The following is a 17582-nucleotide window of genomic DNA, read 5'->3' on the forward strand; positions in this document are numbered from 1 at the left end:
GCGATCTCAAAAAAAAAAAAGTGTCTATGAATAAAGTATGCACCGCAAGATCAAACACAGACTATCTCAAATACAAACAACTGAATTGTATCAGCCCGTTCCATAATTTGTGTGAAATCACCGCACACCGCAATGCGGTAGACTTATAATTATCTACAAAATGAGGCACCCCGAGATCAACGTGTGACAAATTCTTTACAAAACCAATATAAGTGAGCTGCACATAGAGATATTTCGTTGGTTGGGCTGTTGCAATCAGAAGCATATAAGAAATGGTGAATTTGATGGCCACAATTGCGCCTTCGTGATGCCGGGATCCGGACAGATCAAATCAAGATCTGTATGGATAGGTGACAAGTTGGTTCCGTCCTTTTCAAGGACAGAGACTTGTATCCTTCCTGCGCAAATTGAGTGACACAGACTCGTGTCCTTCCTGGACTAGGAGTGTCAAGGCGCTATCAAGCTTAGCTTAGCCAGCCAGCCACGAGCAGCTGGAGAATCGCCAGCATGATTGTGACATGGAGCAAAAATCCAACTATTTTTAACGCTGATTGGACCCTTCAGGACTCTGATTGTGCAGACAAAATTTGCAGCAGTAGAGCTGTCGACAGACTTGGGTTACTTATAGTCTCTAGCTGCCACCAAAACACGTTTGCTCGCCCAACGGCACTGCCACGAGACAGGATTCTACTTGTCCAACTGGCTTCCAGATTCCTCAACTCTACGATTTCTTTTCTCCCTCAGCCTAGTTTTATTCTGTTTTCTTATTATGAAAACTAGCAAAGAATGGCGCGGCGGCACGCCGCGCCGGATCATGAGAATTGTTTTCTTAATTTTATTGCTTAATAGAATTGGGTTTGTTTGTTTTCTAGAAGTTGTAGTAGAGTTGGTGTTTTTATTTGTGGGCGGTATATGTTGGTGTAGAGTGGTTGTCGTTGAGTGGCATGTGATGTTATGTATGTTATTTTGGATGATCTGTCTATCGTGGCGGCAGTGGTAATTGTGTTGGCTAGTGGTGCGGTATAGATAAACATGTATTGTAGTGATGAAACTTTGGAGCATTTCATGTTAGGTGTGCATTTCTGGTTTAAGAACTCTATTTGCTTAATTCAGTGATGTTCACAGAGGGAAGCAGGCGGTGATTGAATGCTGTATCACTGCTTGGATTAACAAAAAATGCTCTGTTTCGCGGCTAAGAATGATTATCAATTCCTCCTCATTGCATTGTTGGCGGAATGAGGTGGTGGTAGCCGTTGCTGGTGGCATAGATGGACAATTTTTGGTGCTACAATTTCTTGGAGACCAGTTTCAGTGGTCCAGGATTGACCGCCGACTCAGGATGCCGTAGAGTGGTTGAACGCATCAATTCTTATGGAAGCCAAGTGATTTTTTTGTCCCCGGTCTTGCTGTGGGAAGCCGTCGTTTGAGTGCTCCTTTCGCCAGCAGTTGCGAAAAACCTAATTGTGTTTTTGTTATTTTCTTTATTGTCCTTTATGCATTTGTCAATGTCTTGTTTGTAATACTTGTACTTGTTGTGGACCTCTTTGTAATTTGTACTGCTCCTATGTTTTTAATGAGAAGCACCTGGACCCTTCGGGGCCGTTTCCAAAAATTTAAAAGTTATGTGTCAACAAGTGGTACATAAATGAGAACGAACGGTTTTGTCTTCAAAATGCAAGAAACATGGCTGAAATTTTGCACACGTTAAAGAACATGCTGCAGGTACCAACATCTAACAAATAGGGAATGTGTTTTAGTTCAATGTGCAGATAAGCAACTCAATAAATTATGAAGAGATCATGTATAAAGCTAGCACGGTGCATACGCGTGTGCTCCTCCCATGATATCATTGGGCTAAGGGGATGTTACATGTGCAATAGTTGTTTTCATCGTGGAACTCAATTTGAAACATCATTGTATTTGTACTCTTCAAACACGTCACTTGTTTATAAGTCATCAAAGGTACTCGTTTCGATTTTGATTTCCACCATGGCACTCAATTTGAAATAGCAATGTATGTGTACTGTACAAAAGCATCACTTGCCTATAAGTCAACAGAGGTCAATACTTCACCAGAGTATTATCTTGCTTTACATACATCACCTTTCTTGAATTGCCGCCACTTGGACTATATGGTGATGTACCACCTGGTAACAGAAGTGCTATTAAACGCCAACATACCAGCATTCAGACACTACTTATAGTCTAATTGTGAAACGTTAGACATAGTCGTAGAATGAGAAAAGTTCTATGCTGGAACGGATGATCTCCCCAAAAAACTGGCCAAGTGCCATGTCGATGAAATATCTACAACTGGCTCATGAATAGATTAACGGTGGCTGTTTTCATGTAAAGCTTGACATATATCTTACGATGGCACATTTTGGAAACCAGTAATGTTTCCACGTGTCTCCCATGAATGATGTAAATGTGCCGTTTTTTTCTGTTTAGCTGCTCTAGAAGGAGGTGTAACATTAGGGACCACAGTAACCAAACCAGACTTCTGCAATTCAAATAGTGTTAGTGCAAATATTACATCATGCATTTGAAGGTTATTATATATACATAAACCAATGATTTATTTTTTTGACCTGGAAACATAATTCTTTGATCCATTCAATTTTCTCACTCTCTTAATGGAAAAATACTGTAGGCATAGAGAAGTTCTCCATTTGTAGAAGCATTTCAATTACAACCGTTTTTTCACTGAAGCGGATCCTTAAGGGGTGATTGACTTACTTCTATGTTCTCTTCATGTCATAGGATCCCTTCTTTGGTTGATGATGTATATGACCCATCCGGTTACCGGGGACCAACCCTGCCATTGTGTCACTCTGCAGCCATCAACATAGCAATAATCATCAACCTAGCTTTTGTTATTCCTGATGTCAAACAGTACTAGTTGTACAACATGGTTAGTCAACGATAGTGACACAGCCCGCGGCGCCGCCCGACCCCCTCCCATCCTCTGCGCCGTCGCACGCAGATAAATCCAAGAGGAGGTGAGAAGAGAAAGGAGGCAGGATATCAGAGTCAAAGCGGTGCTGATAAGCTGGCCCACCACAAACAGCAAAAGCCACACTAATAATGCACCAAAGTATGCTATAGCAGATGTAGGTAAATGCTAGGGAGCACCGAACCATACCCAGTAAAGAATCTATGTTCATCAAACTAACAAGGAAACATACGTGTCAGCTTAACATTAACCCGAAAAATAATCTAAAATTAGGAGAAAAATCGAAGTTGTTGCACTTTAGTATAGTAGTTATTTTCACTGGTTTTGGCAACTGGATAATGGTCGACCAATCTTGTAGCTTGTAGAAACGGTTTTTTTTTTTTTTTTTTTTTTTTTTTTTTTTTGCTTTGCTCGAGTAAACTGCATCCACCCAACGATTCAACGGTACACGATGGGGACTTGCGTTGGGTGGCCAAGATACAAATGGAAGGCCTAAATGGGCAACACAAAGATAAGCCCAACATGTCACACCAGCATCACGTCTTCTCCCTTTCTCGTGAGAATTTTGTTTGCAAAATGATGGCCTGGTTGACCCATCTATGTTTGCCTTCCCCTACAAGGCCCTTTGATTGGAACCCCTTTCATTTCTAATTGCAACCTAAGCATTTAGGTCCAAATGGCTTTCCCCTCCGATGGGATTGGTTGATTATGAATCCTACGAGCCTATTTTTCCAAAACTCATGAGTGATTCCCCTCAACGGCTCCATAATTGCATACCTTTTCCAAAAAAAACTAATTTATTAACATTTTTAGTTGTATCCGTTTGACAGAGCTCTCTATGAAGGACGAATGCAAAATCTTGCAATTTATATTCTCACAATTCACATTTTCCAAAATCATTTCCGCTTGTATCAATTTGGTAGATTTTGTATGAAGAACCGTACACAAGGGCACTCATGTGTGACAACGAGTCATTAAAGACGCATGCCCTCCCCCGGCAAAGAGCCCCCCGCCCCCCTCCTCCGAGTGGAGGGGCACAAGTATATTCATTGTTATGCAGAACTTTGTAGATCATGTGATAAGAGCCATAAAATCAATTTACTTCATATAAAACATGGATTGTTCCACTAATATTTCTACAGGTATTTGTATAAAACACATAAACATTTCAGTATTGTATGATGGAAGTTGTGAACAAAGGTTCACTCATTGACAAAGAAATGGATGAAGACAATTTTTCTGTTTTCTCGAACTAAACACATGTCACTTGCAACGTTGGGTCCTTAGAGTTCATGTACACATCTAACGAAGTGCGCCCTAGTATACGCCATATCTATTTTCCTTATCCAGTTGGAGATACCCATTGACAATCACTAACAAAAAAGAAGAGGTCACCAGAGATGGAGAAGATCGATTTTCTCAAGGGGTTTAGGAGCACGACATAACGTGCAATGTACTCTTGTTTGTGAACGTGAGGTCGTCCTCACCCAAGACAGCCATATGTAAACTCATTAAAGCTGAAGCACCAATGCTACGCTACTACTTTTAAGAAGCCAACGTGCACCTATCTACACGAAAAAGATGGATATAGATTAGACATGGAATCCTCCAAAAAAGGATCAAGAAAGCAAACCCCATCACAAGCACCCTATGTGGGAGGGAGACCATTTAAGGGATGAAAAGGAGGTGCAAGGCATGGGCATTTGGAGATGAGGTTTGGACTGATTGAGAGGCTTTGATGAGCAATGATACGAAGTGAGGGAAGAAAGGCTAACAAGCTAGCTTTGGGTCAACGGCTGCACTAAGGGAAAGGGGGCAGAAGTCTGTGGGTGGTAGGGGCCCGTGGCCTCCGAAATGACCCTCCAAAGCTACGAAGGGGGCTGCGTTTTGGGTCTGGTCTTTTCATCATCTATGGAGGGGTGCGGTAGTAGCATCTACTTCTCGCTTTTGGGCCTGAGAGCTCTCCTCTTCCCGTTTGTGATTGTCCTGAGAATATTGTTCGGTGGTGTATATCCAAAGATAAGAGGTTTGCACACTAATAATTAGTGATGGTTGCACTCGGAACGCAAGCCATGCCTTGGGAATTGTCATCTCAGAGTATCCTTTTGGCTTTCTGTGGCTGGTTTGCCATCACACCAGGTGATGTTGATTTCTGGCCTCAAAACTAAATGCCCATGGAATGGAATGCCATAAGCTCAGTTGAGGTTGATCTGCTGCACGGCACAAGACATTAGATGCAGAATTGTTAATCCCGCATATTTCTGACGACAACACCACTAAACTAGCAGAACATTATCTTGAGAACTACACCAGTCCTTCAAAATAAATGGTTATCTACAGCGATAGAAACTAGAAACAAATGTACCCAAAAGGCGGTAGGAAAACATGCAAACACAAATAATGATAAATTTTGAGCGATAATGATATAACCAGCTAAAAATGCTAAAGGCCAAACGACCCAAACAAGCTTCATGGGCCAACTACAACACCAGGCCCATCGTATTAAGACTACAGAAGAGACATGATAAGAGAAGAGGGAGGCTTGCCTGTAAGATTGAAATGTTTAATAAAATAACTTCATGCATCCTGAAACAAAAATGTATTTCCTCGACCAAATATCCCATGACACAGTATAACAAACAACCAATAACAGGAAATTGAAGGCACTAGTTGATGGGAACGAGATTGTGGCCTTCTGAAGTCTGAAGGAGCTTACCATGTATTCGAATTGACTTGGAAATGCTATTTACATCATGGTATGGCATTACGAAGGCCGAATCCACATGGGTATTACTAACAATGGTGGAGGTTAAGCCAGATATTATCTTGAGTAGTCTCTACCTGAACCTCATGAGTTAGCAGAGAGATTTCTACTAATTTTGCAGAATGCTAACTCTGAGACAACCTGAATATTTAGCAAAATAGAACGCACATTGCACATCGTAGGGCTTAATCTCTAAGGCTGACTCAACCAGGTCAAGAAAGCAGGGTCTCTGGCCTTCTACCTCCCTTGCTACCCATACTGGCTTTCGCCGGTGGAAGGGCATCTGTAACCCAACTTGGTGTCCTGGTGTTTAACCATATAGCCTCGCCGGTATCTTTGTGCTTGAAGTCGGGGGCTTTAGGTGACCTCTGAATTTCAAAAAAAAAAAACAGAATAATACTTAGGACCAGCTAAGAAAATTAAAGACTATGACAAAACGTTCAGAGACTGACCTTGTCTATACGGTTGTCCCACCATTTTTGAGGATTGTCCACCAGATCTTTCAACAAGTCCGCTGCAAGAAAAATCATGGGCGTCATTAGCAAAGAAATATTCACAGGTTGTGAAGTGCAAACATCCAACTTGCAGATAAAGTAAGTTTCACTAAAATAATTGACCAAAACTTGTATTAAGAAACATGGACAATAAGACACATCTAAATACAAAAATACACAATATGTGCTGTTAAGGAACTAAGAAATGGCATCAGGGTATTTAGACAATCTTAACAGGATAGATCACATTAAGAGGTTATAAAAGAATAGTTAGTGAGATGCTCAGGCACAAATAATCACATTACTAGAAGAGGAGCAAGAGAAACAGGCAAATATCTTATTTAAGAAACTTGTGCTGCTAAGGTGAGATAACGGAATGTATTCCACGTGCAATTTGATTATTAGTAGCATGTAATATGTAAATACAGGAAACACAAACAAATTTTACACTTACCTTCTTTTTGTAGTTTCTCAGGAGAAGCAGCTTGGCTTGTCTTCGATTTATTACCCCAGCTTGTATTAGAAGCTGTTCAAACTGAATATTAGTATCAAAAAATAAGAACAGAAAAAGTGAGAACTATCAGGTTAAAATGTAACCTCTTCCCATGCTATAATTAGCAGGCTTGTATGTTTTAGCTGCATTGTAGCCACTATTAAAGGTCACAGTATCCAACTTTTCTAACACATGCGTTGGTGCTGAGTCAAGCCAGAGTGCATCTTCTGATATCTTGTTCTTAAAATCAGGATACTTTGGATTTTTCTGCACAATCGAAATGAAAATAAATCCATGCTAGAATTAGGGGCAGACAAGTTTTGTATCATACTTTCAAGAGAGTAAACATAAACATATAAACAACATGCTCACAGATCCATTCGCCTTCGCAGGCCGGTTATCAATCCAATCAAGTGGGCTGGCAAGAACATCATTCCAGAGCTCTTTGAACTTGTCCTGCTTGGCTTTAAATTCTGAGTAAAATATAACGCCATCATGCAACAACACAACAAGGGTATTGCCATATATATTTGGGATCAGATTATAAAACAGAACATAGAAAAAAAAAACTGTTTACTGTAATTAAGTAAGCGACATGCTTTGTCAAGTGCAAGCAACATACATGACTGCCTAAAAAGGCACGTCTTAATAATTCATCTATTAATCCATTTGCATATAAATATCTTGCTACAGTATTGTATGGTACCAAGGCAAAGGTGCATAGTTACGGAGGATTCCTGTTTTACTCGCATTCATTAATTTGGTATACATGATAAATTCAGTGAAGTCATAATTGAATTATCAAAAAAAAAAGTGTGGTTCAAAAGTTTTCACCGGAAGAAGACCTCTGAAATATCTGACATTTACGAAATGACAGAGATACCAGTAAAGCCATCAGAAAGTATATTACTGATAGCCATGAAACTCCAGTATAGATTGGTATTTACTACTATAATAAAACTATGTACTCCCTCCATATCGGTTTATTAGACCTATGTGTGCACCTAGGCCACCAATTTTACCTATGTAATCTAAATTATATAACACAAAAATTATATCATTAGAAAATATAACATCTAAAGTTTCCAGTGATTTTTTTTTGTAACATATATCTCACATTAAGTTAGTCAAATTAAACCGATACAGAGGGGAGTATTAAATTTAAAAGATGAGCAAGCAAATAAAAAAATTCCAGGTGCAATTTTCTCTTCTGTTATAATGGAATGATAATTTCTCATTGGCATTGCGCAAAAAAGGTAATCGTATTAGTGGGGGTTAATTTGATATAGCTGAGAACAAAACCAGAACCTGAAAATGTTTGGCGTCTTGGGGATTTAGGGATAACTTTGGTTGGTTCAACTTTCTTTTCGGCCTCAGCAATCTCTTTAAACCCTTCCTCTTCATCCACCATGAAATCCGTTGCCACGGCTTTACTATCAACAAATGACAGCAAATTTGCTAAAACCTGGAACATAGATAGTAAATCCAGATAGTTAGCAGCTTCATCCAATCATGTAAGACGAGAATTCTAGGAAACTAAACTCTAATGTGATGCAAGAAAAACAAGGAACCATTTTTTTTCTAAGGAACGAGGAACCAAATTTTGAATCAAAAGAAAAAAGTCGCACTAGTACCACAGAATGAACAACCTTCTGTTAATAATTATGATTGATGAAAATGTTCAAAACAATGACACAAAAGAAGAGAATAGGAGACAAACGGAAGCCTGCTACGTCATGAAGCAAAAATAAGCATGTCAATTCATCCAACGCAGAATATTACATATCTCAGATTGTATACACAGCTAAGCGCCCTCCACGGCATCATCTTGTTCATTTTCACAAGTGATAATAGTGCTATTATTATCAGGATTTCCTTATATTTAGTGAACAAAGTATGTACAAGGAAGGTAAGGAGCTACAAACAAATGTGGCATGCAAAAGATAGGGTTACCCTTTGTTTATGCGAACCTTCTACAAATAACAGGGGAAGGCAAAACAGAACAGTACAGTACATACAACAGATGCATACCTGAATATTTGCTTGGCCATCAGCGTGTTTGAACGGCGGAACATCTCCAGTTAATTGGCCAGACACATAGACAAGGTCATTTTCTTGCAGGTGAGAAGCAGCTATCTGTGCCAAGTCGTCTTGAAAAATCACAGGGATCCTGAAAGTAAAAAAAAAAAAAAAAAAAAAAAAAAAAAAAAAAAGTCGCAAGCCCATAATGAGATATTGCAGCAATACACTGGAGCTACGCATACGCACAAGTATGATATATGGCAGGACAACCCTTTGAATATGTAGTGATCCTTATCTTATCAGTTTTGGACTGCTGGAACTATTGAACGCTATACTCGTGCTGGCCACTGACACATTTTCAGCATGTTGATGACCCTATCAGTTATGGACTTCGATTTAGTGATAAAGGTTCAGTGTTTGATCATAAAAGCTTCTAATAGATACTTTACTGGATCCGTTAGGAGGGTTAGCTTAAAAATGGAACAGGACAGGGATGTCTCACTTTCATGTCTCAGCCTACATACAAAGGCTATAAAATCGTACTGAGAATTTGCATAATTTCGCCGCAATTAAAACCAAGACCAGCAATCTGAACCCAACCACGACCCGTACCAGACACAAGCGAGCGATCACCGTGTAAGTGCAGAGTAGTGAGGGAAACCGGGGATCGCACCAGAACTTGGGGAAGTCGGCGCGGCGGTCCTGCACGAGGACGGAGACGGCGGAGAAGCGGCCATCGGGCAGGCGCTGGAGCTGCACGGGCGCGCCGACGGTGCCGACGAGGCGGATGGCGTTGGCGACGCGCGGCTGGAAGGGGATGGTGGGCGGGCGGGGCAGCTCGCTGGGGAGCTTCTCCCGCTGCCACGCGGCCGCGTCCGCCTGCTGGGAATCGTCCTCCGCGGGGCTGTCGGTCGGCGGCGGCGGCGGCGGGCGCGGCTTGGCCCGGCTGGCGTAGGGGGCGCGCTTGGAGGTGGAGAAGGGTGCGGCGGCGGAGGGCGGGGAGGGGAGGAGGGTGGCGGAGGGGAGGAGCAGGCGGCGCTGGAGGAGGCGTGCGAGGTGGCGCATGGTGGCGGGCGGGCGGCAAAACCCTAAACCCTAGAATGGGATGGGAGGAGACGGAGGAGGAAAGGGGTCCCAAGAAGGTCAAAGTTCCGAGGTTGGACTGGGGTCTAGACGACGATTCCAAAGGTGGGCCGGTGCTTGGAGTGGAGTGGACCGGACCCATCGGCCTGGCCGGGCCAAGACTTCTACTAGGACCAGCCATGTCACCTCGGCCATTTCTGTCCCAATGTGGAGGTAGTACAATTGAAAGCTGATATTTGAATGAAGCAATCTCTGGTAAATACCTAGGCTCAGAGCATCTCCAGTCGCGTCCCCCAAAGCGTCCCCCAAACCGCGCCGGATCGAGCGTTTGGGGGACGTGTTTTGTTCGTGCCGCGTTTGGGGGACGTCGCTCCCAGACCCGCGACCCCAAACCGCCGCCCCCAAATGAATATTTGTGCACGAAAATAAAGGTTTTCATTCAATTTTGATTATATATTACAAAGTTTGAATGAAAACGGCTAGATTTCATCTAAACCTAGACTGCGACCGCCGGCGGCGCGTTCGACGGCCCCGCCCGTCGTCGCCTCCCCTACGCCGCAGCTCCTCTGCGCGCGCCTCCTCTCCTTGCGTTCGGCGGTGGCCGACGGTGCCGCTCCCGCCGCGCGTCCTCCGCCGTCCTCGCTGCGCCGCACGGAGGGAGAGCTCGATGGCGCGACGAATATGCGCCTCTTCGAGGGCACGGGCGTCGTCACGGAGCTTCTTCTCCGACTCGAAGGACTCGACGAGGCGCGTTGTCGATCGGCCGTCTCGTCGGGTGCGGGCGTCGTCGTCGGACCGATCGAACTCGTCGTCGTCGTCGTCGTCGTCGTCGTCCTCCACCTCGGCCTCCTCCTCCTCCATTGGCGCATCCTCCTCCACATCTGTTGGCGCCTCCATCATCGCCGCCGCAAACGCGTCGGCCGCCGCCAACTGCTCCGCCCGCCTCCCCCATAGCGCCGTAGCGCCGCCTCCCGGCTGTCGACGCTCCTCCGCCGTCGCCTGCTGCGGAGCTCGATCGACTCACGCCGCCGGCGCTCGATCGAGTCACGCCGTTCACGGAACAGCGCACTGCCGCTCATCGCGGCGGCGCCGGCGCTCGTCGACCCATCGCTGCTCCATCTCCTCCCGGTACCGGCGCCGTCGCGCCTCTTGTCCCGTCGAGGCGTCGAACGCCGCAACGGTGTCGCACTGCTACTCCTGCCACGCTGCTGCCGCCGCGGCCTCCTCAGCTGCGGAGGCAGGGGCGGAGAACGCCGCTACATCCGCCGCCTGCTGCACCTCACGCCGCTGGCGGGCCTCCTCCTCGAGTGCCTCCTCGAGTGCCGCACGCCGCTGCCGGCTCGTCAATGGAGGAGACGGCGGTGGAGGGAAGTGGCCATCGCCGGGGCGGTTCGCCATTGCCACTGGTGATGGAGGAGACGGCTGTGGAGCGACGAGGGCTGTGTTTGTTGCCGGCGGGGTGTGGTGGCTACCATTGATGAGCCGGGAGACCTTTTATAGACGCCGGCGTCGGGAAGAAAGCGCGGGAACAGACGAGAAGAGGCGGGAAGATCGCGCGGGAACGGGCGGTGGCGTGCGAACGCCGGCGACGCGTGGAGGCTGCGCAGCACCGACGAGACGTCTCGCCTGCCCCTCCGTCGTCATTAAGGCAAAGATGCCGCTGCGCGCGAATAACTTCCGTCGCGAGGTAGGCGACGGTTAGGTTTAAATTAACTGTGCCGCTGTCGGGTCGGCCCCGCGTCGGTTGGCCTCGCTTTTCGTTGTATCCGGCGTCCCCGGAGCGTCCCCTGTGGGACGGGGACGGGCTCGGGGCGCCGGACACCGTATCGGGCCGCGCCGGACAAAAAAGGGCTTTGGGGGACGCGGCTGGAACGCTTTTTTTGTCCGGCGCGCCCCAAATCCCTTTGGGGGACGCTTTGGGGGACGCGACTGGAGATGCTCTCACTAGCTATGGTGGGGATGGATACAAGTGAAAATGTCATCTATTTATTAGAGAGAACTATTGCTAGACCGAAGGGTTGGAAGGACAAAATTTTATCTATGGGTGCAAAGGACACCTTATTAAAAGTTGTGATTCAATCTATTCATGCGTTTGGCATGGTTGTGTTCAAGATACCGAAGAATATTTGCAAAGCTATTACTGATGCATTGTTTGCCATTTGTCGGGTCACACGGAAGAGAAAAGGTGTATGCACTTGTGTGCATGCTGGCATATGTTTGTACGAGAGAAAGAATGAGGAATGAGTTTTACATTTCTTCATGCTTTTAATCTTGTTGTGCCAGCCAAACAATCTTAGAGGATCTTGAGACGACCTGGTACTCCGTGTGCAAAATTTTGAGGGAAAAATATTACCCAGATGATGTTCTGTTAAATGCAGAGAAGGTTGCAAAGTATTGTTAGCAGCTTGAGAACTTTGAGACGTGGACCTATTTAGGGAGTGGGAAATGGCACAAGTATCAATATTTGGGAGGACCATTGGATTCCTAGAGATATGTCAAGGAAAGTTGTAACACCTAGAGGAAATTATTTGCTTAGAACATTAGATGAGCTGATTCAGCCCTAAATTGGTCAAAAAAAAATCGAAATGGGGAGTTAAACCCCGGCTTCTGCATCATGATGATGCACACGGCCTTTTATTAAGATTCATCCAGTCTTACATACTAAAGAAAACAAACATCGCGTACAGTTGATACAAGAATCAACCAGCGGAATAAAAAACTAGAAAAACTACACATCATTGTAGCCTTCTAGTATGACGCCAACCAGCCTGGCACAAGATATCCTGAGCGACCGTCAAGAGCCGTGTGCAACCAGAAGCCATGGCATCCCTGAGCCCCTCCGGCGAAAGGAGAGCCCATAACTGGACCCAGTGAGCCATCATGTGAATAACCTGCAAGTAATGGAAAGAATGTTTTTTGTTAAAGATAAGATCATTTCGAACGCTCCAAATAGACCAGCATAAAGCAGAAATCCCTACACGGATGAACGCTTTAGATTGTCTATCTACTCCATTTAACCAATTTCCAAACATATTTGTAACATTGGTTGGAGGTGGAAGATCAAAAGTAAAAATAACCGTTCGCCAAAGAAGTTTAGCCAATGGACATTCAATGAAAAGATGTTCAATTGTTTCATGTGCTCCACAAAAAACACACTTCATGCATCCATTCCAATTCCGTTTAGCTAAATTATCTTTAGTTAACAAGACTTTATTACTAAGAAACCACATAAAAATTCGAATTTTTAAAGGTATCTTAACTTTCCACAAATATTTTTTCAGATATGGGGTGTGATCACTCATCAGATCTTCATACATAGATTTCACCGTGAATTTACCATTAGTTGTCAGATCCCAAATAAAACGATCCTGTTCATCATTCAAATTTACCGTCATTAGTTTTCGGCATAACTGCAACCATAAAGTCCTGTTCATCATTCAAATTTACCGTCATTAGTTTTCGGCATAACTGCAACCATAAAGTCCATCTGTTTCCCAACAAAGCCCTCCTGAAACTAATATTCAATGGGGTATGGGCAAACACATGTGCTACCGTTACATTTTTGTGACGCACAATATTATATAATGACGGATATTGATCAGCCAGGGGAGTTTTCCCTAACCATACATCTTCCCAAAAACGAGTATTCATTCCATTACCAATCTTAAAAAAACCTCTTTTAAAAAAGTCCTCCTTCACGTGCATTAAACCCTTCCAGAAAGACGAATCTGTGGGCTTAGGCTGAATAGCCGATAATGGCTTATGTCTTATATATTTATTGTGTAATAACTCCTGCCACACCCCATCCTCATTAAGCAACTTAAACAACCATTTACTCAAAAGACATTTATTTTTAAGGTCGAGTACCTCAATCCCTAAACCACCTTGATCTTTAGGTCGGCAAACAATATTCCATTTGGTGAGCCTATATTTCTTCTTTATTTCATCAGATTGCCAGAAAAACTTTGATCTATAAAAATCCAATCTTTTCCTTACCCCAACAGGTATCTCAAGAAAAGATAACATAAACATAGGCAAACTGGTTAAAACTGAATTAATTAACACCAATCTATCCCCATAAGACAATAGTTTTCCTTTCCAGCAACCCAGCTTGCTTTCAAACCGTGTTTCGACTGGATACCAATCAGAATTCCTGAGTTTTCTGTAATGGATTGGAATACCCAAATATCTAAAAGGGAGAGATCCAGCATCACAACCAAAAATCTCTTTATATTGGTCCTCATCATCCTTTGCCTTACCAAAGCAAAAAAGCTCACTTTTATGGAAGTTAATTTTTAGACCCGACAACTCTTCAAAAATGCATAATATTAACTTCATGTTTACAGCTTTTAGAAGGTCATGTTCCAAAAAAAGAATTGTATCATCGGCATATTGTAAAATAGAGATGCCTCCCTCAACGAGATGAGGAATAAGCCCTCCAACTTGACCATCATTCTTTGCTCTTTCAATTAAGATGGCAAGCATATCTACAACAATGTTGAATAACATCGGGGACAAAGGGTCCCCTTGCCGCAATCCCTTCTTTGTTTGAAAATAATGACCAATGTCATCATTTACCTTTATGCCCACACTCCCACCTTGGACAAATTTCTGAATTAGGCTACACCATTCTGTAGCAAAACCCTTCATTCTCAAGGTTTGTTGCAGGAAAGACCATTTAACTTTATCATAAGCTTTCTCAAAATCAATTTTAAACAACACCCCATCCAATTTTTTAGTGTGTAATTCATGAATCGTTTCATGAAGAATTACAACTCCTTCTAAAATATTTCTTCCCGGCATAAATGCAGTCTGTGTTGGTTTAATCACCTTAGGGGCAATCCCCGTTATTCTATTTGTTCCCACTTTAGTAAACACTTTAAAACACACATTTAGTAGACAGATGGGTCTATATTGTTGAATCTGCATCGCATCCTCTTTCTTGGGTAATAGAGTAATCACCCCAAAATTGAGTTTATAAAGAGACAACTCTCATGTACTCAATTCATTAAAGAGTGCCATTAGATCCACCTTAATTATTTCCCAGAAATTTTGATAAAATTCGACCGGAAAACCATCCGGACCTGGTGCTTTATTGTGTTCCATCTGAGATATCGCCTCAAACACTTCCTCTTCAGTAAAAGGATTTGTTAGAATTTCATTCTCATGAGGTGAAATCTGCGGAATATCTTGCACCACTCCTTCTACTAACGAAATATTTGTTGACTCCGGTGGTCCAAATAATTTTTTATAAAAATTAGTGATATAAATCTTCAGGTTATCTTCTCCTACAATTGTTCCTTCTTGTTGCTCTAATTGAAAAATTTTCTTTTTCCGATGTTTACCATTTGCAATTAAATGGAAATACCTCGTATTATTTCCCCCTTCCTGAATATGTTTAACTTTTGCACGTTGAGCCCATTTAGATTCTTCCTCCCTCCTTAACTTACTCAAACCTTCATTTGCTTTTCTAAGCTCCTCTCTTTCATGCGGATCCAAAGGATTACTTTCTGCTTTAATATCAAGATGATCAATAATACATATTAGTCTTTCTTTCTCCTTTTTGTATTTTCCACTCTGATTTTTTGCCCAACCTTTTAGGTATTTCCTAATGTGTCTTAATTTGTTTAACCAAACATCAATAGGATTAGACCCAACAGTCACCGACCTCCATTCCTTTTTTATCATCTCGAAAAAACCTTCTGTTTTGAACCAATGTAATTCAAAAGAGAATTTCGAAATGTTACCCAGATGAGCTTTAACCCCTGAATCAATAAGAATTGGTGTATGGTCCGACTCTGCCCTTGTTAATGCACGAACAGTCACTAACGGAAATTTCTGTTCCCAAGAGATTGATGCCAGAATTCTATCTAACTTCTCATAAGTAGGTTCATCTCTACGACTCGCCCACGTATATTGTCTCCCCGAAAGAGCAATTTCTCTTAAGTTAAGATGTTCAATTATTGCATTAAACACAAAGGGCCATCTAGCTTTGAAATTATCATTATTCTTTTCCTCCCTTTTACGAATAATATTGAAATCACCACCTACCAACATAGGCAATGTCTCAGATTCACAAGTTCTTACTAGTTCTGCTAAAAATTCTCCCTTGTGCGAGTCTTGGGCAGCCCCATAAACTGGCACTAAAACCCACTCAAAACCATCTCTTTTGCATTTTAAATGAAATTTGACACAAAAATCTCCAGTAGTCACATTTGCCACTTGTAGAGTATCTGAGTTAATTCCCACTAGAATTCCCCCAGACCTACCATGAGGAGGTAAACAAAACCAGGAAAAGTTGTGTCCCGCCGCAAGTTTGTTCAAGAAAGGTATAGAGAAGTTTGATCTCCCAGTCTCCAACAAGGCTAGAAAATCCAACTTATATTCCCTAATGGCCGCCTGAACAAACAAATGCTTTGCAGTATCTCCAAAACCTCCTGAGTTCCAATTAATGCCTTTTAGATTTTGCATTATGAAAATTGTTTTTTAATTCTTCTCCTAGTACTTCTACGAACATTACTCAAGTCGTAAGTTTTCCTTTGTCTAGTTTTTTTCTCCTTTATACCATGTTTTAGGTGATCCAAATGATCATCTAAATCCAGTGGAAAACTCTCATCATCAACTAAATCCTCACAAAGTGTAGATACTTTTGACATAACAAGAGTCGAAGGCCCCTCATCCTTGTCCAAAATCTCATCCGCATTTTTTTGTAAAATTGTTAGGATACGTTTTTCCTCTATATTCTTAATACCTTTAATAGATCTTAGCACTTCCATTTCATTTTTCCCCAGAGATACTCCTAAAGACTCTGCTCTAGATATAACCTCGGAATCAGGAATATTAATAATCGAAAGTTTTGGAAAAGAGGACATACCTGCCACTTGAGGATCATCCCTCCTTTGAGCCCTCATCATAGCTCTGTCAATCTGAGGCATATCTCCATCTAACTGGCTTCCTAGCCGAGCACTGGACCTCACTCCCGATGATGGCCTTGGAATACCACCAAAGGCAATAACTTCCTCAACGGTGTGATTAGCTGGCATAGTATCAGGTGAGATCTCAGTAATACTGCAAGTATTTAAGGAGTGTAGTTCATTTATATTTGAGATAGAGCAATTACCAATATCACGAAGCGAGGCAATCCCCACCCCATGATCATCACCATTGTTTTTCTCATTTCGTGTATGTGGCGTGACCTCTACACTCACCTTCTCTTTTGCCAGACCAATTACACATGTTGAAGATTTATTTGCAGCGTTGCCTGTATGAAAGAGAGATCCTCCCGCCATCAAAAACTCATGCCCATCCATGTTTGAAAAAGAAACAGACGGCGGAGAGAGGGAAAACGTATCCATACCGTGAGCTACAGGCGAGACAGGCGCAGAGGATCCTTTACACCCAGCATGGTGATCATCCAATGATTGGCTACCAATTGGCCGGGGATCAGCATTGAGCCTCTGGTCCAGCGAGAGGATCTTCTGCGGCCCATTTGTTGTGTGTGCACTCAACACAACCTTGGCCGGCGTAGAGAATCCGGAGCACCCTGTCGGCCCAGCCACAGTCTGCTGTGGCGCCAGAGCTTGCGCCAGTCCCTGCTGGCCGATCTTCTGCGTCGAGATTCGTTTCCCGTCCACGCCCACCGGTGCCTCATCGACCACAGAGGATTCGAGCCCGTCCCTGCCACGCACAGCGCGCGCATTCGTGGCGCATGCCGATAGGTCAGGCCGCCGGCCAACGCCAGGCAGCGTAGAATCCAACACCGGCTGTGCT

At 43.4% G+C, this 17582-nt stretch overlaps 1 protein-coding gene and 1 long non-coding RNA gene across 2 annotated transcripts; both read right to left on the reverse strand.

Annotated features, from left to right (window-relative positions):
• Window positions 1–2000: 2000 nt before the first annotated feature.
• LOC127338877 (uncharacterized) lies at window positions 2001–2926 on the reverse strand. Its single transcript, XR_007874531.2, has 2 exons — window positions 2740–2926; window positions 2001–2503 (listed from the first exon to the last, which is right to left on the reverse strand). It is a non-coding gene; the product is annotated as an uncharacterized lncRNA (long non-coding RNA).
• A 2715-nt stretch (window positions 2927–5641) lies between these two features.
• Window positions 5642–9844, reverse strand: LOC127345742 (protein OSB2, chloroplastic). Its single transcript, XM_051372271.2, has 8 exons — window positions 9403–9844; window positions 8739–8877; window positions 8016–8172; window positions 7080–7180; window positions 6812–6974; window positions 6669–6740; window positions 6173–6234; window positions 5642–6088 (listed from the first exon to the last, which is right to left on the reverse strand). Exons 1-8 carry the CDS (start codon window positions 9792–9794, stop codon window positions 5933–5935), a joined length of 1242 nt encoding a protein of 413 aa, XP_051228231.1. The 5' UTR covers window positions 9795–9844; the 3' UTR covers window positions 5642–5932.
• Between the last annotated feature and the right edge of the window lie 7738 nt (window positions 9845–17582).

This window comes from Lolium perenne, chromosome 3 (assembly GCF_019359855.2).
Source record: "Lolium perenne isolate Kyuss_39 chromosome 3, Kyuss_2.0, whole genome shotgun sequence".
Classification (NCBI taxonomy): Eukaryota; Viridiplantae; Streptophyta; class Magnoliopsida; order Poales; family Poaceae; genus Lolium; species Lolium perenne.